General features: G+C 34.0%; 1 protein-coding gene across 1 annotated transcript in view; it reads left to right on the top strand.

Annotated features, from left to right (window-relative positions):
- The window catches only part of LOC133088745 (protein argonaute-3), a 113,895-nt gene that overhangs the window by 27,548 nt on the left and 68,446 nt on the right, over positions 1–17,901 (top strand). Inside the window, exons 3-5 of the mRNA XM_061186795.1 lie at positions 9,445–9,565; positions 13,296–13,504; positions 14,309–14,445. Coding sequence (XP_061042778.1) covers positions 9,445–9,565; positions 13,296–13,504; positions 14,309–14,445 — 467 coding nt within the window. The remainder of the gene's footprint in view (positions 1–9,444; positions 9,566–13,295; positions 13,505–14,308; positions 14,446–17,901) is intronic.

Raw genomic sequence — 17,901 nt, 5'->3', positions numbered from 1 at the left:
TGAATAGTTACCCAGTGGACTAGGGGAAAGAATAATCCATAGAGAGAGAGCATGAGCAAAGGTATGACATGTTTATGTAACAGAAATAGGCCAGTATAAATAGAGTAGCTAGAGTCTGAAAAAGTTGGCCAGCAAGTAGGTTATAAAGGATCTTAAATCCATGCTAAGGCTTGTGAATTCAGAAAGAGTAGAGAGCCACTGGAGGCTTTTGAGCAAATGAGGAACACCTATATTTAAAAGCATTTCTTTCTTTCTTTCTTTTCAGTGTTTTGTTTTTTTTTAAATTGAATTATAGTTGAGTTACAATGTTGTGTTAGTTTCTGGTGCTCAGCAAAGTGATTCAGTTTTTTTTATGTGTGTGTGTGTGTGTGTGTGTGTGTATGTATTCATTCTTTTTCATATTCTTTTCCATTATGGTTTATTACAGAGTACTGAATATAGTTCCCTGTGCTATACAGTAGGACCTTGTTGTTTATCTATTCTATATATAATAGTTTGCATCTGCTAGTCCCGAACTCCAATCCAACCCTCCCCTCCGCCCTCCCCCTTAGCAACCACAAGTCTGTTTTCTATGTCTGTGAGTCTGTTTCTGTTTCGTGGATAAGTTCATATGTGTCTTTTTTTTTCGCCATACCACGCAGCTTGTGGGATCTTAGTTCCCCGACCAGGGATTGAACCTAGGCCCTCGGCAGTGAAAGCGCAGAGTCCTAACCACTGGACTGTCAGGGAATTCCCATATGTGTCATATTTTAGATTCCATGTATAAGTGATATCATATGGTATTTGTCTTTCTCTTTCTGACTTACTTCGCTTAGTATGATAATATCTAGGTCCATCCATGTAACTGCAAATGGCATTATTTCATTCTTTTTAATGGCTTAGTAATATTCCATTGTATATATACCACATCTTCTTTATCCATTCATCTGTCGAGGGACATTTAGGTTGTATCCATGTCTTGGCTATGGTAAATAGTGCTGCTGTGAACATAGGGGTGCATGTATCTGTTCGAATTATAGTTTTGTCTGGGTATATGCCCAGGAGTGGGATTGCCGGATCATATGGCAACTCTGTTTTTAGATTTTTGAGGAACCTCTATGCTATTCTCCATAGTGACTGCACCAATATAGATTCCCACTAACAGTGTAGGAGGGTTCTGTAAAAGCATTTCTAGGGAATTCCCTGGCGGTCCAATGGTTAGGACTCCATGCTTTCACTGCCAAGGGCGTAGGTTCAATCCCTGGTCGGGGAACTAAGATCCTGCAAGTGGCATGATGCAGCCAAAAAAAAAAAAAAGCATTTCTAATGGCAGTGGGGAGAATGAATTAGAGAAGAGAAAAGACCAGAGTCCTGGAGAACATTTGGAAGGTGATTGCAGTAGTCTTCAAACTTTTGATCATGCATCCCTATTAGTTAAAACATATTTACACATGCATTCAACAATAAATATATATATATATATATATACACACACACATTTAAAAAATTTTAATTTATGGACATGTACTACTATTCTAACATTGCATAACTATAGAAAAATTAAAGGTGGGAAACAATATTTTGAAATAAACTATTTAAGAATAGATTTAGTAATTTGACGTGTTCTGATTACTGTACCAAAACCTGATAGAATATGTGCCACACACTTGAACGGAAATAAGTTACAACATGCTGAAAATGAATGAATGAGTGGGAGTTCCACTGTTAACTCTTATGTTGCAGAACTCCCATTATTCTCTTTGGATTCCTTGTGTACCTACATATGTTACACCTGATCGTCTGATGTGGACTAAAGGAGGATACCAGTATCAATTCCTATTCATGAATTTTAGTCCATCTCAATTTGTAATTGTTAGATGAAAATTAAATATAAATACTTCTAACCATTTTTTCTCATACTCCAGCATAGCCGCTAGCACCTCTAATACTACTTTTTTTTAATATTTATTTATTGGCTGCGTTGGGTCTTAGTTGCAGCACACGGGATCTTTTGTTGCGGTGCGCGGGCTTCTGTCTAGTTGCAACTCGTGGGCTCAGTTGCCCCGCGGCATGTGGGATCTTAGTTCCCCGACCAGGGATTGAACCCGCATCCCCTACATTGGAAGAGGGATTCTTAACCACTGGACCACCAGAGAAGTCCCCTATTTTTTTTAATTTGTAGTATAGTTGATTTATAATATTAGTTTCAGGTGTATAGCATAGTGATTCAGTATTTTTGCAGATTATACTTCATTATAAGTTATTACAAGATAATGGCTATAACTCCCTGTGCTATGTAATATATCCTTGTTGCTTATCTATTTTATACATAGTAGTTTATATCTGTTAATTCCATAGCCCTAATTTGTTTCTCCCCCCTCTTCACTCCCCTTTGGTAACTGAAGTTTGTTTTCTATAGCTGTGAGTCTGTTTCTGTTTTGCATATACATTCATTTGTATTATTTTTAAGATTACACATATAAGTGATATCATACAGTATTTGTCTTTCTCTGTCTGACTTATTTCACTAAGCGTAATATTCTCTAGGTCCATTCATGTTGCTGCAAATGGCAGAATTTCATTCTTTTTAATGGCTGAGTAATATTCCATTCTGTGTGTGTGTGTGTGTGTGTGTGTGTGTGTGTGTATACACACATACACCACATCTTTATCCATTCATCTGTTGATGGGCACTTGGGTTGATTCCATGTTTTGGCTATTGCAAATACTGCTGCTATGAACATCAGGGTGCATGTATCTTTTAAAATTCGTGTTTGGTACCTACTTTTTTAGATTAGAGATAGTGTGTTCTAAGACTTAACTAATAGCAGTGGCAGTGGCGGTGGAGCAGAGGCTTAGATATAAGATTTAGAAGAAGAATGAATAATTTAGGTGTGTAGAGAAAGGGAAGAGATAAGAATGGCTTCATAGTTCCTTGCTTGTACAGTGTTGATGGCTTTAACAGAAATACAGATGGTGAAAGGACCAAGTTTTTTATTTTCTCTTGACTATTTGGAGGTTGAATTGTGTAAGAAACATCAAAATGGAGAAGTTCAGTAGTTGTTGGAAATAAGCGCCTAGAGCTCAGGAAATAAGTCAAGATTGAGATTTGAGATGTGTCAGCATATAGGTGATAGTTAAAAGCTAGGGAGAGTGTGTAGCGTCAAGATAAGAAAACTGAGAATAGATCTCTGGGGATACTATTGTTTCAGGTTGCCAGTGAAGACACTTAGAGATTGCAAAGGTAGGAGAACCAGGACAAAGTAGAAGCTATTTCAGAGAAAGTAAAGCACGGATCGTGATTTTCAAGGATTGATCACAGTGGCAAATGCTAAAAGAAGCGAGGAACGTAGAGACTGAAAAGAGGCTATGTCTATTAAGAAGTCAATGGTGGCCTGAGGGAGAAGTGTTCTAGAGGAGAATTGTTAGTGTAAGCCACATTGAGTTAAAAATCTATTGATGCAAGAGGGAAGAGATATGGGAACATATGTATATGTATAACTGATTCACTTTGTTATAAAGCAGAAACTAACACACCATTGTAAAGCAATTATACTCCAATAAAGATGTTAAAAAAAAAATCTATTGCTCAGTCTAAAGTAATCTATCAATTGTTTGTGAATACTAGAAATGGTTACTAGATTAGCTAGTGTGGTTATATAAGATTATGAAAGAATTCACACCCATATCAATTGGCAGTGAAGATAGTTTATGGTAAAATGCTCTGATGTACTACAAATTTTATAAGGTATTAAAAAGTTGATTTAAAGTATAACTCCTTTCTCCTCTACTCTGAATCTTTAAACTTTAACTTGATGCAAAGGTATGGCTACCTTCTCTGCTACTTAGTGCAGAGTTATGAAGATAAATTAGAGGTTAGAAGGATACTAGGAGAGGCTGTCAGCTGTTTTCGCGGTGTTTTATAAACCTCTGGGTGATTTTAGCGTCTTGTTATACTTTAGCAATCTTCCTTTGTTCTGTCTGTATTATAGTGGCAGATTAATTTATTGTAGCTGGGAATACTAAACTAAGGTGAATAGTCACTTTTAGAGGAAAATACTATTTTACGTCTTCTCCTAAAGACTAAAATAATATTTCCCATTCTACCTTTTGGGAGCAGAGAATTAAGAGGTACCTAAAAATGAGATGAAGATGGGTCTCTGTGAGTTTATAGTAACAATTAACAGGAAAATAATTTCCTCTCCTTTTTACATTAAAGTTTCCCTCTCCTACCATTTTTCTGCTGTATGAGTCAGGTGGTAAAGTGGAACTTACTGAAAACAATATTAAATTTTACTTTACAGTCTGTGCACCAGAGCATGATGGAGTCAAAAGACTTGGTACCAGAATATAGGAAGTGGTGGTTGAGGTAAGAGTGGGAAGGTAGGCTGTAGCCCTGTGTAAGACCTAATGTACTCAGGGAGGTTCCATTTTTGTAGTGATCGCCAGATATTCTTCAGGATTTTAAAATTCTGTCCTGAGGTTCTACAAAAATGCATCGTATTATTCTCTGCAAGAATTCTTCCCTCTTCAGAGTAAGGTTATTAGTAAAAGGAAGCCACTAAAGATTGGTTAGAAGTTCTTATACCCAGTTACTCAAATTTTCTTTCCCAAATTTCTTTCCTACATACTGCTTTAGAAGTTAAAATATTTTATGTATTTTGGTTATGGTAGATTTACTTTTTATTGTAAGCTAAGAAGCTGGCTTAACAGTACACACTTAAAATGTTATCCTGAAATTTCTACATTTGAACAAAAGATTCCTCCCCCCATTGTTCATTGTTATAATAAAAGACTAGTGCTCCACAAACTACAATGTAGAGAAAATTCAGTTCACAGTTTCTAACTTAATAAGCAGAATTCATTGTTTGTATTATTTACTATATTTGATGCTACTGCATTGTAATGTATGTTTGTTGTTAGGAAGACTTCAGTACCTCAATATCATTCTTGAAGTACGATTTTGAGATAATTATGCTTAAATTTTTTATATAAAAATAGTATGATACATATTTACCTTTTTCCCCCAAGGTACTTTCACTAATATCCCACATGGTCCCTATAACAGCCCTGAGACTATTATCTCATTTTTATTGATAAAGGAACTAAATTCAGAGAGGCCAAGTAAATTTCCCAACAATTTAGTGGCAGAGTAGGACTAAAAACTCCTATCTACTTATTTTTCTCCAGTACATATGTTACCACATGTTTTAAAGGTTCCTCAAGTTGGCCATTTCTCAATTCAAACTTTCTTCATAATACAGTGAGTACCTTTGCTGCTACAGCTGACTAGATGACTAGATAAATTACTGTTTTAGAGAGTTTTTCCTCTAGTTTCACATGCCTGCCTGATGAATATTCTAATAAACTACCCTTTGCTACAGTATCATTTGAGAGAAAAAATGACAAGTTGCAGTTCCTGCATTTGTCATTTTGTTAACTTGCACAATAAAGTTCCATTAAAAGTCTAAATATATCATTTAATTATATCATATTAGTAAGAGGTTAAAGTTAAAATTGCCCAATGTACATAGAATTCTAATACCATTTTGTAAAGGCTCAGAAGCCTTAAGTTCAAATCAATATTTAGTGTAATTATTTATAAAGGAGTTTCTGTACCTGATGCTATGATCTGCAGTTTCATTATTTGATATTCTCTTAATTAAATTTTACTGTTAGAGGGGATTGTAGACATTATTCATTTCAATCTTCTAGTCGGTATCTTCTCTGACATAAGTGCTTTTTGAACAGTTCTAGCAAGGATGAACTCAGGTACTTTATGAGATAGTGTAATCCACTCGTGAATAACTCTGGTGGTTAGCAAATGTTGGAAATTTTTGTTCCAAAATCTAGCTCCTTATGTTTTCCAACTATTTGTCCTAATTCTGTCCTCCCATACAAGGAAGATACTCTACTCAGTTTTTCACATGACAGTCTGTCAAAATAGCTGAAGACTTCTCTAATTTCCTTTGACTCTTTCCTATTCTAGACTAAGAGTCCTTAATTTGATTTATTTTTGCTCATATTATGTGAGTTTCTATCAGGATTACCTTTTTATGATTATGTTTCATTTGTTAGGGTCTTAAGTTTTTTCCAAATTGAACAGAGTACTCCAGAGTTTGAAATGACCTGTGTAATACTTGATGGGATGGTTACCTGCCTTATACTGGGTATTTAAATATATGCAACCTGAGTTCTTTAATTTTGAAGAAACTACATCACAGTATTAGTTGATTTTGGATTTATAGTCACCTAAAGCCCCTTTGCACGAGAGCAGTGGGTAAGTTTAGATCCTCTAATTTGTTCTTATTGCAGTTGAACTTTTCAAACGTAAGTGTTTAGACTTTACAGTTACCCATATTACATTTCATCTTCTTTTATTTTGTTTATTGTTGTAGTTTGTCAGTAGCTTTTAATACACTAATTTGTTTTTAGCATACTAGCCTTGTCTCTCGAGTTTGTATTATTTGAGGGTTTCTTAACCAACAGATTTTTTAAAAAATAAATTTATTTATTTATTTTTGGCTGGGTTGGGTCTTTGTTGCTGTGTGCGGGTTTTCTCCAGCTGTGACAAGTCGGGGGTGGGCCACTCCTCATTGCGGTGCGCGGCTTCTCACTGCGGTGGCCTCTCCTTGTTGCGGAGCACGGGGCTGTAGGCGCACGGGCCTCAGTAGTTGTGGCTCGTGGGCTCAGTAGTTGTGGCGCCCGGACTTAGCTGCTCCGCGGCACGTGGGATCCTCCCGGACCAGGGCTCAAACCCGTGTCCCCTGCATTGGCAGGCGGATTCTTAAACACTGCGCCACCAGCGAAGTCCCAACAGATATTCTTTGATTATTTACTATATGTAGGGTACTAGATATGTTTCTTTTCCTTATTGTATTGATAGTTTGGGGCAGTGGGGAAGGACTCGAAATTTATTTTGAATAAATGTTTCCATGAATATCTAAGTTATTGATAATCTTAGAGAAAGAAAAGGAACTTGCCCTGCCCCACATTACAACATAATAAAACACTCCAGTAATCATGAAAACATATGATACTGGTCCAAGAACAGACAAGGAGACCACTGGGACAACATAGAGAACTCAGATCAGAACTTAATAAGATAAATTGGCATTATAAATTGATCAGTTAAATATAGATTGTTCAGTAGATTGTGTGGGAAAACTGGTAGGGAGAAAAATAAAATTGAGTTCTCACATTAATACTATTTATAAAGAAGAACCTCAAATGGATTAGTGACCAACATAATATAGATAAAATTATAGAGTTAATGAAACATAATACATCTTTGTGAGTTAATATTTGCAAATTATTTCTTAAAACCTTAAAAGCATGAAACCATAAGGTGAAAAAATGATTAATTTGATGATACAGCATTAAAGATTTCAGTTCAGTAAATACATAGACATTGTTAACAGGCAGGTAACATTTGGGGGAAGATATTTGCAACAACTAAACCTGTTAATGAGTTAACATTAGAATATCAAAGAAACTCCTTCAATTCAACAAGAAGACTGGGACCCCAATAGAAAATGAACAAAGGAAACAAACAGGGAATTCACAAAAGAAGAAACACAAATAATGAAGGGATGCTCAAATTCATTAGTAATAAGAGAAATCTAAATAAAACAAGCTTTTAGTTTTACCCACTGAGCTAGCAAAAATTAGAAAGCAAAGCTGGATAATGCCAAATCTTGTCTGGGATGTAGGGAAATAGGAACCTCCAGGAGGATTGTTCAGTGCAGCCATTCTGCAGAGCAGTTTGGCAGTTCTTCATCATTTAGTTGATAAAATTCACTTGGACCTAACTGTCCTGTTCCTGGGTATATATAGCCAGAGATTAATTCTCACACAAGTTCATAAGGGGACATAGAAGGAGATATTGCATTGTAGCATTGTTTTGGTGGCTGAATGTTAAAGATACTCTGAGTCTGTATTGCTGGGAGAGTAAGTAGACAACATGTGGAGTACTTTGCATCACAAGGAACTAAGTGTCCCACAGCAACGTGAACAGATTTTAAAAACCTAGTGCAGAGGGTAAAGTTAGGAATATATACAAACAGAAGAATGTTTATCAAACACATTAGAAAAAATAACTTATTGGGAAGAATGGGAATAAGAAATGAATATGGAAGGAAAGAAATCAATTAGTTAGAAGAGGAGTCTTATATAGATGAATGATGATAATGTGGCATGAACTGAGGAGCATGATTAACTTAAGCTTTTGTACCTGGAGAATAAAAGTGGGGTTTGGAGACTCATTTGGCAGTGGGATATAAGTTGGGCCGGAGAAGAAAAAATTAAAGGCATAAAAAACAAGAAACTTAAAATAATTCAGGTACTAGGACATGAGGTTTTAATTTAGGATGATGGTAATTGGGAATGGAAAGTAAAAGACTGGTGCAAGAAATACTTGCAAAATAAAATTGAAAGGCGGGGAAATAGAAATTTTGAGCATTTGGAAAATTCCTCTGGGTATCAAATCAGCTTAATTATTTTGTTCCAGAAAATGCTTTTTTCTCTCCTTTCTCTTCTACTTCACTGGGCTAGAATTGAATTTTTTTCCCATTCTTTTAAATGCATTGTAAATTATACCAGTACTATGTGAGTATACTGTCATTGTAATATATTTAGATTGTGTAAACAAAATAAAAAATTATTCTTCTCTTCATTTCTTTCTCCAGAGGTAACTAACCACTGTATCTGTTTGGTACATACCCTTCTGGATATCTTTCCACTGCTTTTACAAATTATGTGTATGTAAAAATAAATATTGATTTGTGGATATTTGGTATTATTCTCTCTGTAGTCTGCAAATTTTTTAAAATGTCTAAAAAAACTTTAATATCATCCCATGTAAGTATATAGGATAAAAATGTTTGCTGGGTAAAAAAATGGAGGTTTCAAAATATCCGTACTGGCTAGATACCATTGGAAGAATGGGTGGGTAGAGGAATGGGGGGGGGGGATACAGGATACAGGTGTGTTCATTGCTCTTAAAATCTCACAGTCTAGTAGAAGTGAAGTATATAATAATAATTATAATACAGTGAAGTAAGTGTTCTAATAGATATATGTACTAGGTGCTATTTGAGCACAAAGAACAGAGCATCATATTCTTTGATAAAGAGAGGTGAATGTGTCAGGTAGTGCTTAGAGATGGTGAAAGGGATTTTGGATCAGTTTATAAGGATAATATTTTGCAAGTCAACTGTGTCACAAAATGATTAAGTAATTCACTGGATTTACTCTTCTCTGTCTTTTGTGAAATTCATATCATCCCTTCCCAGAAATCAATCTTTCTGGTATCCTAAGCCATGGTCCTGAAAGCAAAATCTTTACCATGTATGATTATCTTTTAGAATTTGGACAGCTTTAAATAGTGTAAGAAGTTACTTTAGTTAAGATTTTTGTATTTCATCATGCAGAGGATTATATGAATGCATTTTTTCCCTTTTTTAGGGAGGTGGTTGACTCAATGGTTCAGCATTTTAAAGTAACTATATTTGGGGACCGTAGACCAGTTTATGATGGAAAAAGAAGCCTTTACACAGCCAATCCACTTCCTGTGGCAACTACAGGGGTAAGATGCATTCCTTTATCAGAAAGCTGTACTTTTGCAATGTCTTTTAAATGAACTTATTGCCATTTTATTGTAGTCTATATATGTATTATTTATCTATTTTAACTTTTTATTTTGAAATAATTTCAAACTCAAAGAAAAGTTGTGAGAATCATGCAGAGAACTCATGTATACCCAGATTCATCAGTGTTCTTAAAGTTTGCCACATTTGTTTTATCATTCTCTTTCTTTTCTCTTTTACTTTCTTTGTATCTATAGAGACAGCTATATATAGAGATACATATACATACTTATTTTTTCCTGAACCATTCAAGAGTAGGTTTTATACATTATGCCCTTTAATGTGTTTTTCCTAAGAACAAGGATAAAAACCACAGTACAGTTACCAACTTCCCTAAATTTTACATTGATATATTTTTGTCTAATCTGCCCCTATTCCAGTTTTGTCATTTGTTCCAATGATGTCCTTCAGCATTTTTTTTCCACTTTAGTACAGAATCCAATCCAGGTTCCTGAATGTATTTAGATGTTATGTCTTTTTAGTCTTCTTTATTCTGGAACAATTTCCCAGCCTTTTTTTTTTTTTTTTTTTCTTTTATGACATTAACATGGTTGATGATTACAGGCAGGTTATTTTGTAGGATGTCCCTCTGTGTTTTTCTGGTGCTTCCTCTTGGTTAGATTCTGAGTAAGCTTTTTTGGCAGGAATATTACATAAGTGTTCTTTCCTTAATAGTGCATCGTATCAGGAGGCACATAATATGTATTTGTTCCATTAATGGTGATGTTAACTTCGATCACTTGGTTAAGTTGGTATCTGCCAAGTTTCTCCTTTCAAGTTATTCTTCTTTCTTTTGTGGGGCGATAGTATTTTTTTTAATTGTGGTAAAATACACATAACATAAAGTTTATCATCTGAGCCATTTTTAAGGTATGGTTCAGTGGCAAAGTACATTTACAACCATCACCATCATCCATCTCCATCTTGTAAAACTGTAACTCTGTACACATTAGACACTTAACTCCCCATTTTCCCTCCCCTCAGGCCCTGGCAACCACCATTCTACTTTCTGTCTTTATGAATTTGACCTCTCTTAGTACCTCATATAAGTGGAATCATAGTGTTTTTGTCTTTTGTGATTGGCTTACTTCACTTAGCATAGTATCCTCAAGGTTAATCCATGTTGTGACATGTGTCAGAATTTCCTCCCTTTTTAAGGCTGAATAGTATTCCATCGTATGTATATACTACATTTTACTTATCCATTCATCTGTTGATGGACACTTGGGTTGCTTTCCCATTTGAACATAGATTTACTCTAGGGACCTCGTATAAGTGGAACCATACAGCATTTGTCCTTTTGTGACTGGATTATTTTACTTAGCATAATGTCCTCAAGGTTCATTCATGTTGTCATGTGTGTCACAATTTCTTCCCTTTTTAAGGTTGAATAATATTCCATTGAATGTATATACCACATTTTGTTTATCCATTCATCCACTGATGAACACCTTTTGGCTATTGCAAATAATGCAATAATGCAACATGGGTGTATAAATCTCTCTTCTAATGCCTGCTTTCAGTTCTCTTGTGTATATACCTAGAAGTGGAGTTGCTGGATCATATAAATGATAATTGTATTTTTAGTGTTTTGGGAAACCACCATACTGTTTTCCATAGTGACTGTACCATTTTGTGTTTCTACAAACAGTGGACAAGGGTTCTAAATACTTCACACCCTTGCCAACATTTGTTGTTTTCTGAATTTTCGATAGTTGTCATCCTATTGGGTGTGAAGTAATATCTCATTGTGGGTTTGATTTGCATTTACCTAATGGCTAATGATGTTGAGCATCTTTTCATGTGCTTATGGGCCTTTTGTGTATCTTCTTTGGAGAAATGTGTATTCAACTCCTTTGCCCATTTTTTAATTGGGTTATTTGGTTTTGTTGTTGTTGTTGAGTTTTAGGAATTCTTTATGTATTCTCATGGGATATATGTTTTGGAATATTTTCTCACATTCCATAGGTTGCCTTTTCACTATGTTGATTGTGTCCTTTGATGCACCAAAGTTTTTAATTTTTATAAGGGAGATACTTTTAAGAATCCCATTTCTCTTTAGACTTTTTTAGTAACTGATGATTCTTGCTTGGAGGGTTTATTATTATGTAGTAATGGTGATTTTCTAATTCTGTCATTCCTTCTACATTAATCATTGTTATTCTACTGTAAGGGAGCGCATTTTCTTCTCTTCTAGTTCTGTATCCTTATTTATTTGCCCAAATTGTCCCAGATTTTGCCTGTGGCAGCCCCTTTAAGTTGGTTCCTGTGTGCTTTTGTCATGACACATTTTTTTTTTTTTTTTTTGAGTATTTCCTTACTTTTGGGCACAAGATGTTCCAGGTTCATCTTGTGTTTTCCCTGCTGTAGTCCTGCAACCAGCCATATCTCAAAGGTACACTGGTTTCTTTTAGTTAGGGAATACAATTTAGAAACCAAAATCTGGGTACTGGATGTGCTCATTGCTGCTGGGGTATATGTGCTTCTAAGCCCTTTCAATGGACAGAGATAGAAAATATAAATACATAAATAAGTAAATAGATAAACAAAGCAGATAATAAATAAATATTACATTCATATAATAAACCTAACATATGTATCCTGCAGGTACCACTTATTGTATGCAATATCATACAATATGTTTATTGGAAATCATGAATTCAAACTGATTCTTCCAGTTCTAGTCTATCCCAACAGGATTCTTCCTTTACTCCCTACATTGCATATTTGTGTCTTCCTTCTCCTTTAAACCCCTGACTCTCCAAAATATTACCACTTTTACTTATTTGTTCAGTCCTACAGTACATATAAAATAGTTTCTGAATTACTACACTATATCACTACAGAAAACAAACTTAGTAGTAAGAGTTTAAGGTTTTATTTTGTATGCAGTTCTTTCCCACCCACCCCTCCTCCACACCCCTAACCAAGAGTATAGTCAATATATTATGTTCAGGAGTTACCTAAATTAGTGTTTTCTTTTCTTTCTTTCTTTCTTTCTTTTTTTATTTTTTTTAATATTCTTTCAATCTGGCTATGTTATTTGTTTGAAATGCATTTGGTTTCATTTGATTTTGTATCTATTCAGTTTTAGTTTTTTCTCTCCATCCTTGTTGATCTTATTTTTATTTTTTTAATGTTATAGAACTTAATTTAACATGCTTCCAAAAGTCAAAACTAAGCTGAAAAATATACTCAGAATTGTTAATCCCTCCTTTATTTCTTCCAGTCTGTTCTTTCATATCCTTTGAAAGTAACCCCTTTTTTTTTGTTGTTTCTGATTCATGCTTTCTGTGTTTCTTTTTACAAAAATAAGCAGATAGATGAATATTTTTCCATTTCCCCCTTTCTCACATAAAATATGGCATACTATTTGTAATCTTGTGTACTTGCTTTTTTTCACATAACAGTGTAGCTTGGAAATTATTCCATAGCAGTTCCGTTACCTTTTTTTTTTATATCTGCCTAAATGGTCATTTAGGTAATTTCCATATTTTGCAATGACAGAGAATGCTGGCATAAATAACTTTACATTTTAGTCTATCGATTTGACATTGAGATTGTTTTTTTTTTATATTTGCCTTGTTTTCTCTTAAATATTTGTATCAGTTAAAATTATTGTATTTATCTTTTAAAACTTTTACCAGTTGACTCTTTTCCCATCAACAGGTAGATTTAGATGTTACTTTACCTGGGGAAGGTGGAAAAGATCGACCTTTCAAGGTGTCAATCAAATTTGTCTCTCGGGTGAGTTGGCACCTACTACATGAAGTACTGACAGGACGGACCTTGCCAGAGCCACTGGAATTAGACAAGCCAATCAGCACTAATCCTGTCCATGCCGTTGATGTGGTGCTACGACATCTGCCCTCCATGAAGTGGGTGCTTCTGGCTGTTTTTTCCTCTTTAGATTTTAAGTGTGAAAGCTTTCTTCCCAAAAGTAGGTTGTGTAGTTTTCCTTTGGTTAACCTTCAGATGTTGTATATTTTGATTATCTCAGTTGAAGAATAGCATGCATACAAATTCATTGAGAGAAGTAAGTTACATAAAATTCTCTGACTTGTGAAAGTAAATGCACATCATTAGCGTAGCTATTTTTTTCAGAAAAAAATGTCTAACCCTTTTTCTTAGGAGCTATAAATCTTGACTAACTGATACATTATCAGTTTTAGTATTTTAGTTAAATCACTGTGTTTTAAAGGTAATTTCATTGTTTGTATAACAGTATCAAATTGTGTTGAAATTGTTACTGTTTTAATCACACTAGCATCTCACATGTGTATATGTGTATCTATGTGTATATGTATAGGATCAGTGTGTCTTTTTAAAGTAAAATATTATGTCCTACAAACAATATTTATAGAAGTAGCTTTTTGATCAATAATTATTTATTCTTTAGCATTTTCTAAGGTTGGAACTATTTTTTAAAACTTTTAAATAAAATTTAATCTTATTCAAACAGTAGTTTTAAGTATAGAGAATTTCAGTGAAGGATGGTGTTTTTTCATTTTGAGTGGTTGCTTTTTGCTTTCACAAATTTGGAAAATGTTTAATTTCATATATTCATAATGAGAAGCATTATTATGATAAGTTAAGATTATATCCTCTAGACTCACCTGTTCTGCAGATTTAAATACTCAATGGGAAGGAAAAGATTGAACATGCCATTTTAATTTTTGTAGATATACGCCTGTGGGGCGTTCCTTTTTCTCAGCTCCAGAAGGATATGACCACCCTCTGGGAGGGGGCAGGGAAGTTTGGTTTGGATTCCATCAGTCTGTTCGGCCTGCCATGTGGAAAATGATGCTTAATATTGATGGTAAGGGAATTAAAACCATATTCTGTGTTGGGTAGTTGATTTCTATATGGCCTGTGTGTGTGTGTCTGTATATATGTACATTTTATATGTAATTATATGTACTGGTATCTTGAATTAATATTTGGACATATATTAAGACAAACTGGAAAAACCTTTATTTTTTATTACATTTCATTTAGAAATCCTTTATATAGAACTTGTCCTGGAATGCTACTAAACATGAAGTAAGCAAATGAAAGCAAATATAAAAGCCTTGACATGATCATCTGAGCAATTATAACTCATTTTTGTCCTTAACTATTATATGTCAGTATTTCATTATGAAATACATATTTTAAAGGAAGAGAAGTCTGTTGGTCTTGGTGACCTTTAGATTGTGCCTACTACTGATGTTTAATGTGGTGCTAATTGCACTCTCATTTTTAGGTGTTTTTTTTTTTTTAAGAATATTTTCAAGTATATATAAAAGTAGAGAGACTAGTATGATAAACTGCTGCCTATGTAGCCAATATCCAGATTGTCAGGATTTTTCTGCCTTTGCTTAAACTATGTACATTTCTTCCTCTACTGTATTAATTTTAAATCAAATCCCATACAGCATGTTATTTTTTCCCTGCTACAGGGTGCACCTCTAAAAATATGGATTTTTTTTACACAGTCACAATGCCACTATCATATGTAAAAAATTTAATCATTTATTTGTAGTTTCTAATTCCCTGTCCATAATCAGATTTCCCTGATAGTCTCAAATATATCTTTCTATAGTTGGTTGGTTCTAATCAGGATCTAAACAAGATCCACACATCGCATTTGGCTATTATGCCTTTTAAAAATGTAGTAGTCCCATTTCCTTCCCTCTAGTTTTGTTTTGTTTTTTCCTTTTTTATGTCATTGACTTGTTGTAGAAACTTTCACTTTTCCTGTAGAATATCCAAAAATCTGGATTTGTCTTTTGTTTTCTTGTGGTGTCATTGTCTTCTTCCTCTATCCCCTATATTTCCTGAAAATGAAAGTTGGCCCTGTAAGCTTGATTGAATTCTGATTCATAAATGCTCCATATTATATCATATTAGGAGGCATATAGTATATAGTGGTCCCAACTTTAGTGGTACTAAGATTGATCAGTATGTTCAGAGATCAGTAGGCCTGATCTCTCCATAGTAAATTTCCCAATCAATCTTTCAATCACTGATATTCCATTCATTGATCATTGTTACCTGAGTCATTTATTTCACTAGGGATTACCAACTGGTATTTTTTCTAATTCTGTTATTCCTTTTACATTAGATGGAATTCTTATGTGGAAAATCACATTGTCCTGTTGATAATTCATTGTCTTTGATAGCTTTCTTGCTTTCTGACACAGCAGAATTTTCCAGATTCATCCTGTATTTCCTCCTCTATACCTAGAATCAGCCATTCCTCCAAGGATCCCTGGGTCTTTCCAGATCAGTACATAGTTTTGTCATTATTTTCAGCTGCATCTACCATTGTGGGGATACGTCGAGATGATGTATTTTTAAAGTCATCTTTAGGTGTATACTAGGGCTGTTTTTAATTATTTTCCATTTCAGAACATCATTCATATATTTGTATTTTTAAGATAGATTTCAGGAGGTGAGATTGATGGGTCAAAAGCAGATATATTTGTAATTTTGATTGTTACTGCCAGATTGCCCTCCACTGAGATTGTAAATATTTTGCATCAGTAAATGAGACTACCTGTTTCCCTATACCTTTGCCACTAGAGGTGTCAAACTCTAAGTTTTTGTCAATCAAATTTACAAGAAATAGTTTCCTTATATACTATTATTTTGCATTTGACCATCTTTTCACATATGTAAGGGCCACCTTATTTCTTTTTTATTAATTCTTTATGTCCTTTGCTCCTTTTTTCCTGTTGGATTTTTGGTCTTATTTACTGAGAGAGCTTTCTGAAATCAAGGAGATTAGCCCTTTGCGATATGAATTGCAAATATTATCCCTAGGTTGTTATTTATCTTTTGATCTTTGGTGTGGTCTTGTTTTTGCTTTTTGTCATGTAGAAATTTGTCTTTTGGTGGGGCTGTGTGTTTCAGTCAGTCCTTTCTTTTATAACTTTTAATATCTTCTAGGGCTAGTCTCATTTTTCTCGTCAGGATTTCTAGGCCATTCTTACTTATCTCACTATATAAGCTTTAGAAATACCTTGTCAGAGCTAGTGGTTATGGGAGGATGGGCTGTTACTTTTACTGTGACCTCATTATATTTTTAAATTAAGTTACTGAGTCTTAAGATAGTGAGTCTTTCTATCCAAGAAAACACTATGCCTTTCCATTTGTTCAGGATTACTTTTGTTTACTTCAGGAGTGTTTTAAGTTTTCCTCACATAAAATTTGCACATTTCTTATTATCATTCCTGGATATGTCCTCTCTCTCTTTTTTCCCTATTAAATGGGTTTATAGATTCTAACTGGTTATTGTTTATGTACATGAAGGCGTTTAATTTCTGTATAGTAACTTTTTTCTCTCTGCCTTATTGAATTCCATTAACTTTTCAAGTGATTTCCTTGCAGTTTCTAGGTTATAATCATTTCATCTATGATGGTGATAGGTTTACGTCTTCCTTTGGATTTTTATACCTCTAATATTTTTTATCAGATTTTATTGACAAATTAGATAGGACAGTGTTAACCATTAGAGAGTAGTAGGCATCCTCTTTTTATTCCTTACTTTAGAAGGAATGCTTCCACTGTTTCTGCATTAAATACATATATGTATGTATATGTTTAGGAGCATCTGTTGGTTCCTATTTTATTGAGTACTTTTAATCAAGAATGGATGTTGAATTTTGTCAGATGTCTTTTAGTGGCTATGGAGCTGATGATATGATATTTCTCTTCTTTTTTAACAAACACTGAACTAAACTTGTGTTTTTGGATTATTTTAATGTGATGTTGGAAACTGTTAATGCTTTACCTTTTTAATCAAATTGCAAAAAAGTAAGATTGATCTGATCTGCAATCTTCTCTTTTTTTAATGCAGTCTTTTTCAAGTTTTGGTATTAATATTTTATTTCATAAAGAATTTAGAAGTTTCCCATTTTCTAAAATGTACAACAGTTTTTAAATAGTATTGAAATTATCAGCTCTTTTAAGATTTGGTAGAATTCCCCTGTAAAATCTTGTGGCCTGGTGTGTTTTGTTTTGTTTGGTGGGTAGCTCTTTTAAATCTTTCATTTATTTTGTGAAAAATCAGTCTGTTTAGACTCTCTGGATTCAGTTTTGGTAGGTTATATCTTACTAGAAATATATATTTTATCTATATCTAATGTATCTTTACTAAGTAGTTCCTTTTTTTTTTTTTTTTTTTAGTTTTGTCTACTTCTGTGGTTTATCCTCATAGTTTCTTTTTTATATTTGTGCTTTGTCCTTTGTACTCTTAATTAGGAGAGGTAGTAGTTTAGACTTTTTTTAT

The sequence above is a fragment of the Eubalaena glacialis genome, chromosome 3 (assembly GCF_028564815.1).
Source record: "Eubalaena glacialis isolate mEubGla1 chromosome 3, mEubGla1.1.hap2.+ XY, whole genome shotgun sequence".
NCBI classification, from domain to species: domain Eukaryota; kingdom Metazoa; phylum Chordata; class Mammalia; order Artiodactyla; family Balaenidae; genus Eubalaena; species Eubalaena glacialis.
The sequence above is the reverse complement of the archived record's forward strand: the minus strand, read 5'-3'. Positions and strand labels throughout refer to the sequence as shown.